Source organism: Fukomys damarensis, unplaced genomic scaffold (genome assembly GCF_012274545.1).
Source record: "Fukomys damarensis isolate Sample0158 unplaced genomic scaffold, DMR_v1.0_HiC HiC_scaffold_17, whole genome shotgun sequence".
Taxonomy (NCBI): Eukaryota; Metazoa; Chordata; class Mammalia; order Rodentia; family Bathyergidae; genus Fukomys; species Fukomys damarensis.
Genome location: NW_022900929.1, coordinates 37,561,360 through 37,568,969, shown reverse-complemented (window position 1 = coordinate 37,568,969; position 7,610 = coordinate 37,561,360). Strand labels below are relative to the sequence as shown.

At 47.0% G+C, this 7,610-nt stretch overlaps 1 protein-coding gene across 2 annotated transcripts in view; it reads right to left on the bottom strand.

Annotated features, from left to right (window-relative positions):
* Rasgrp1 (RAS guanyl releasing protein 1) overlaps window positions 1-7,610 on the bottom strand; it is a 75,502-nt gene that overhangs the window by 31,235 nt on the left and 36,657 nt on the right. For both annotated transcript variants that reach the window (XM_010624644.1, XM_010624645.1), the window contains exon 3: window positions 3,385-3,490. In XM_010624644.1, the coding sequence (XP_010622946.1) occupies window positions 3,385-3,490 (106 nt within the window). The remainder of the gene's footprint in view (window positions 1-3,384; window positions 3,491-7,610) is intronic.

Genomic DNA, 7,610 nt, shown 5'->3' with positions numbered 1-7,610 from the left:
ATCCAATGTTTATACCCATAATATGCAAATACCAAAATTTACACCCATAGTAATGCAACATTTAGGGCCAGGAATTTAGCTCAGTGGTTCTGCTGCCTGCCTCAAAAGTGCAAGGATCCGAGTTCGATCCCCAGTACCATAGTAATAATAATAATAATATAATAATGATAATGATAATAATAATAATAATAATAATGCAACATTTATTGCACCCTACCACGAGATGGTCACTGAATTAAGAGAAACAAAGATAAATAAGCCTTATTCCCTGCCCTGGAGGACAATCTGCTGGAGAAAATGATATGCAAATAAATAAAGTATGCATTCTTTACATTTTTTAATTTGTAATTTAATTTTGCAGTACCTTTGCAACCTATCATTAGAAAATTCAGCATCTAGACACAAGGTTTTTATAAGTTACAGTACTTGAGAAAGCCATTTTATAGCATCCTAAAACTTACAGACTCAAGTTCAGTTAGATAAACTAATTAATGAGCACATTAAAAACACTCGACACTTTCTGTAGTCACAGGCAAAAAGCTTTCTGAGCCAGAATACATCCAGATGAGAAAGAAATCAGAGAACCCTGCAGCAGTTCCTGACCTCCTGCTGGGGTGCCATGCTGCATGGTGAGAAGAAAGACACAGAGACAGAGTTAGAGACAGAGACGGAGATCTGGGATGACCAGTGCTTGAGCAAGTGAAGGCTTGAGAAAGCAAAGGCCCTGAACAGCCAGAACCATCAATATTTATTGGTGACACAGTCGTTGTTAGGTTGGGGTCAGCGGGCTACGTGTGGTTCCCAGAGATATGTTGTTGATGCAGGCAAGGCTTGTAAAGGAAGAGACAAAGCATTCTTGTGTTAGGCTGGGAACAGAACTTGGGTAAGAGTCACTCTGACCTTGGCTGCGTGTTATCTCCCATGCTTCGATCAGACTCACTTCTTAAAATAAGCCAAGTGCAGGGTTAACTCTTCACAGCCTACACTGCTTACTGCCTGCTTTGAGCATAATCAATGGGGTGGTCTGTCACAAGGAGGAGGGACGGGGAGAAAGAGCGGAGGGAGGAAAGAGGCAGGCAGGCTTTGACATAAGCAAGTAAAACTAAAGAGAAAGAAATCAAATAGATTTTCAACCCAGAAGACTATTTTAAAACACTTTCTAAAGTGAAGGAGGGCTGGAAAGTCAGAAAAAGCCCCTTGGAGGGTCCTGAAGGGAAGTGTTTCACAGGCCCAGGGACTGGGAGCTGCCCGTAACATCTGGAGCGCTGAGAGGTCCAGTGTGGAGGGGAAGGGCCCTGGGAGAGCTACAGGGTGAGGCAGAAGGGGCTACCTGGGTGGGACCCCCAAGACTTTGGCTGGCAAGCTGAGTCGTCACACAGGAGCCCTGTAGTTGGGAGAGGTTGTGAAGCAACCGTCTACCCGGTTGATTTTAAGGAAAGAACGGCAATATGAATAATAAATAGCAGGGGGACCATACAGAGGAGATGGCCAGTAGGGGGCAGAGGTCTGGGAGAGACAGGGGGACTTGTACTTAAACCACAGCACAGGAATGGAGAGAGACCAGGGAAGAATCAGTTCTGAATCAGAAACCCTAGGGTGGGGTGGCAGAGTCTGTGGGAGGTGAAGGGCAGGGAGAAGCCAAGACTGCTTCTGACATTTCTGGTTTAGGCAACTGGTAATGATATCGCACCTGAAATGGAAAACGAAAATGCAGATATCAGAGCACAACTAATATGGCTGGGGTTGGGGGTGAGCCCGGGAACAGACTAAGGTATTTGAACATAGTATGGCTAACATGTCAGCAGAAAAATGTAGTCCAGATATTCAAAATGTGGTTGAGGTTAGAAGAGAAACCTCTTAAAAGTGAGCAGCACAGAAGGGCAGTGGTGGACATCCGGGGCAGAAGCACTCTCAAAAGCCGTCCAAGTGAGAGGGAGACTGGATGCTATCCCGAATTCAAAGGCAGCTCAGAGAAGCGGCACGGAGTCCTGGGCAGAGCTCCCCGGAAAGGCAACGGCTGTCTGTCCGATAGGAGAAGCACTGGGACTGCAATTGGTTAAGTCACTGGTGACATCAGAGGAAAGTCTGAGTGCTCTAGGAGGAGCCATAGTTGAGCTAAGGGGTGAGAAGGAGTGAAGAGATCAGAGATAGTGACTGCAAACTATTTTAAGATGTTTTGGCCTCCCATTTATAACCCTAGCAATGGAACGAGGGGAAGCAGGGCAACAAGATTAGTTTTAGTTTGGGGACACTTAAGGGTGTTGCGGCTGGAGAGGAGGTCACCACTGAAGAGGCAGCGTCTAGGAGTCTAGGAGAGACAGGGGCAACTGGCACAGAGTGGGTCTGTGAGGAGCAGAGGGAACATGCGTGGCAGAGGGGCCGCTGGGCGACAGCGCTGGCAGGGCAGCCCCCAGATGCATTTTCAGGGAGGAATAACTGATCACCCACATTGTTGGCAATCACCGGTACATCGAGAGAATGAAGATCCGACAGCCTTCGAGATGCTGCTGAAAGGTCTCAAGAGACTCTGCAGACAAGGTGCCTGTGTGCTTCTGGACCTGTCATTGCTAACTCCACCCTGAGCTCCTTCCGCAGTGTGCCCCTGGAACCGGCGCTTTGGAGATGGGAGATAAGATTCACAAGTGGGGTTAGGGAAGAGATTCATGCCCAATGGGCTTCTTTGTCTTCGGATTTAGTATCTAGTTTTTCTGATGGCCATAAGAGGAGCTGGGAGGTGTTAGCAGGTTGGTAAAGGATTAGAGCAGCCACAAGTCATGACTCAGTTCCAGGACGTGCATTCGGCACTAAACCGTCTCACCTCCCTTACAGGCCTTTTCCTCTGGGTCCACAGCAGCGTCATCAGTGAGAAAGGGAAAGTACCCCCCATCACACCCACAAGAAGGCTAGCACCTGGCAGGGCTTGCTTTGGGCATCCCCGATGCCCCTGCCTGGCAAGAAGGTCCCAGCAGGTCTTCCAGATGGTAGAGCCACAGCAAGCTTTCTCCAGAGACAGGGAGGGCTGAAGAGTCAGGAAGGAAAGCCAGGCAGGAAGGAAAGCTGGGCAGGAGTGCACTGCTACATGCCTGCTGGTGCCCTTGTCAGCTGGTACAGGATGACTGTGGATCCTGACGACTCTACAAGCAACAGCTTTTACCAGCCGGACAGACTGCAGGTGACTTCTGTGAGCACCTCCCAGAGCACTACTGCCCCGTACAAAAGAAGAAGCACATATGAACACACTCACACACACATATCCAGTCATACATGGACCCATTTTCCACGCAGAGTGCTTCCCAAACAATCAAGATAAAGCCTGCTTCAAATTTCAAGCTACATTTGGAACAAGTCCCATCTCGGGGTTCCAGTCACTCTGAGCAAGGATATAGGGTCACAACTTTCTGGAGCAGTTCCGCAGAGGAGATGACGATGCGGTGCATGGTCAGCATGACTTGTAGCAGTTGGTTACTTCGACACAGGTTTCCATCGGCATCTGAAAATACAAAGAGCAGCTTCTCAGTCCAGCCCTGCACATAAGCAGGTTCCTGGGGACACCTGGCACCCTTCACTACTAGGTGGTGGCCGGGGACAGTGCTTTCCTTACACTGCCCAGGACTACACTCCACCCTAGCTTTTCTGATTCTCCTGCTACACTTTCCCCTGCCAAATGTCCACTTTGCAGTCCACTGATCATGCTGCCCTGAAGGTGAGAGAAATCTGCCTTGAGACATCTATGACTGTGAAGCAGAAGTGGGTCCAGGTTTAGTGGAGCTAAAAGTACATGTAGTGGAGTGGAGTGTGCAGAGACCCTCTAAGGTCAGAGTGTGAATATATCGCATTTAAAACACTATTATCTTCAAAAATTTTACAAAAACGTGATCATCTGAACACATGTCTAGGGTTCTCTCATGGCCCTGGAAGGGGCTCGTGCAAGCAAGGGGCACTGAAATGAAAGTTGTGTGACTAGTTGTATGACTGAGTGTTCCTCTGGATGGAAACAAAGAAGGCTAGAAACAAACATTACGTTCGGAGACTGTTAGTAGATTACAGATATCTGTAATGATTTGCATCAAAGAGCATAGCTGGGCTTCCAAATCCCATCTAGTACCAAATGATAAGAAGCATTCTACACACAGGCCTCTGATAGGAAACTTTCGCATGGGGCAGTTTTCAAAGCCTTTCAACATTAATGGCTCCAAGTATTAGGGGATGTGCAGGTTATTTACTGCCCGAGCTGTGCTTTGGGACTCACTGTGAAATCCCATCACCTTGGCTTCCTTGCCAGCTGCCTTCAGCTTGGGTTCAGCCATCAGTAAGTAGCAAGAGACTAGCAGAGAAATAGAGCAGTCAGAATATTTCTTACCGTCTCTCTGCTTGGACACCGATTTCCCTAAAGTGGCGACCTGTCTCTTCAGTGAATGAGCACACTGGTTGGCCCTGCCTTCCCGGCTCTAGCTCTCCCTGGGATCTCACAGTGTTATAAGTGGTCCTCAGGACAGTGATGACTTTCAGAATGCCTTCGTTCCCCTCTCTTTCTGTGAGTAGGCCCTTCGTTCAGGTGCCTCCATGCACAGACACTGAGTAAATTCCGTTCCCGGATGAATGCTTGTGATTTGGAAGAAGGTATCAACTGAAAGAGTACACATTAAATGTGTAGCATCTGTATTGTTCTTTAGAGTATATTACACAAACGTGGTTATCACTTTCACCGTTTCAAGATTACCAAATTGTAAATGAAGGTCATAGTGCACGCGGGCTCAGAGGTCCTGGCTCCACACCTGAGCTAAAGGCAGTCTGATGAGAGAATTCAAGTAAACTGACGGTATCTCTCCCCTCCCCATTGCCAAATCCACCCACTGGTGCTGGACTGCTAGTGTCCCCTTTCACAGTGAAAGGAAGACCAGTCTTCCAGAGGTTGCCATACCCGCTGTGCTCCAGCTCTCTTCTCAGAGATGCCTACTTGCTCTCCTGCAGTATCAGCTTTTCTCCCTGTTGACTTAACTTCCACTGGTGTCCATTCCTTCATTCATCCCTTCGTATTTATTTATCTATCTCATCCCTTTGTGAAAGTAGTATATGTTTATGATGCATAATAAATACGCGCACCCACTGGCATTCAAGTGTGCCCCTGCATCTCCTACTTCAGACAAAATGAAATAAAACAGCACCTTAAGCTCTCATCCTCTCTGCCTTCTTCTGCACGTCTGTTGATCTTCTCAGCACAACCTTGCTGTCACCCCCTCTCGCCTCCCATTCCATTTCACCCCTGTGCCCACCATTCCACTACGTCTTCCATTTTCAAAGTTACCAACCAACGGCACGCTGCTGAATCCAGCTGTCACTTCTCTGTCCCATCTCACTTGGTGACTCAGTTGCATTCCCCCGCCCCCCGAGCGCAGTCCAGGGAGCTGGTTTTCTTCCTGGAACACTCCCTTCTCTTGGCTTCTACAGCCTCACGAGCTCTCACTTCTCTCTCAGCCTCTTCTGTCTCCTCTTCCTCTGCTGGGCTTTTAAATGTCAGCATGCTCTGAAGGCATAATCCTCCCACTTCTTTTTTCTAACAATTTTTAAAAATTTAAAACTTCCTATAGTTTAAAATTTTTTAACTTTTTCTAGTTGAACCCATCTAGTCCTTCAACTGAAATACCAGCTCTGTGCTGAGGACTGCCCAACTTTTATCTTCAGCCTTGACCATTAGGTGAGTATGGGCAGCAGCCTACTGGACAGATCCTCTTAGAGATCTAATCATCTGCACAAAACATCCCTCCTCCTTTCTTTCTTATCCCCAGATGTGGCACTGCTAAACACCTTCTGAGTTACCCAAACTGGAACCCAAGGAGTCATGCTTTGTTTTTTTGCTGTAACTCATATCCATCCCATCAGGAAATCTTGATTTTTACTTCCAAAATATATCTCAAGCCTGTTTACCTCGCTTCATCCTTGCAACACTCTTCTCTAGTTGCAGCCACCGTGATGAAGTGGCTGAACTGACTTCCCAGCTTGTGCTCTTGTCCACCAATAATCGATTCTCCCCACAGCAGACAGCAGAGAGCCTCGGAGCCTAGGAAGCAGGCCATGCGCTCGACACACTTACATGAACTGCAACCTCTTTGTGTGAAATCCCTCACTGGGCCCCACAGGGCGGCACATGTCCTGGCCTCTTTGAGCACTGCCCACTTCGTTCTGCACCAGATTACCTCTCTCCATGCTTCTGCCTACACCTCAGACACCCTAAGTTTATAGGCCCCTTCCACTTTTTCCACAACCTACTTCCAGGGCCCAGAACGGAGCTGACACATGGTGGGTATTTGTTCAAACATGTGCTGACTGAATGAATGAACTGTTATCATCAAATGGGAAACTCCTGAACTTTTCGTGTCTTTTGGGATATTGAGTTTGATTTAGTCATTAGCTGTTTCATTTATGAGACAGTACACATATTTATTTTCTTCTTGGCCACTGTTTTCGAAAGAAACTCAAAGTTGCTGTTTGGTAAAACATTTTTATGAATTGTTCATCTAGCTGGTTAATATTTCTGCAAATCTCCCATTAATTCTTCTGAAATTATACTCTGATGAGGAAGGGTTAATGTTGCCTTCTCTGTATTTACTGGTCCACATAATTTCTGTAATAATTATATCTTGCCACAAGATGATATATACTAAACCAGGCCAAAACTCAGTGACTTAAATCAGTAACCGTTTATTTTTACTTAAGTGTCTGTGCATAAGCTGGGGGCCAGCAGACAGATGCTGGGCTTTGCTGGGGCCCCTACTCCAATGTGTCCCAGCTACCCTGCGCAGGTAGGCTGGTGGGAGTAGCTTCTTCTCATGCCATTGACAGGACTCTGAAGAGTAACTGGGAGTACACAGTGCCTCTCAGACCAGGCTTGCAAATGGCTGCTGTCCTGCCTCATTCTGTCAGCCCAAGGAAGTCACGGTGCTGAATCTGAACTCAAAGGGCAGAACTTCAAAGTCTCATGGAAAAACGTCAGAAGTAGAGAAGATAAGGGCTGGGGATGTAGCTCAGTGGCACTGCACCTGTCTGGCAAGAGCAAGGTCCTGAGTTCAATCCCTGGTAGCAAAAAAGAAAATAAAAAATTGGCAGTACTAATACAAGCAAGCCCACCACAGCTACGACAGCAGGAGTACTCATATTCCCTAATTCTATGGTGAAAATCAGGAGAAAATAACTTGTAGCATATGCATTCAAATGTTCACATGAGTGCTGGAAGCAGGCCCAGGCTCATTCAGTGTGGATAGCACCTAAAACCTGCCCTCTCGTTATCTCTTTACAGCAGGCTAGCATGTTCCCATGTATGCTTATACATGAGGCACAGGGCTCAGAAGTATCCACAGTGAGAGAAAAACCAACTCATATGGAAAGATTCAAGGAACTAAAACGGGTTTGTCATGGAGGAGACTCAGAGGAGGCACTGCAGCTGTCTTTGAATATTTGAGGCATCAGTTGCTGAAGAAAGTTTAGATTTGTTCTATGGGGCAGTAAACGGCAGCACTAGGGCCAGGGATTTAGCTCAGTGGTTCTGCTGCCTGCCTCGCAAGTGCAAGGTCCTGAGTTTGATCCCTGGTACAAAAAAAAAAAAAAAAAAAAAA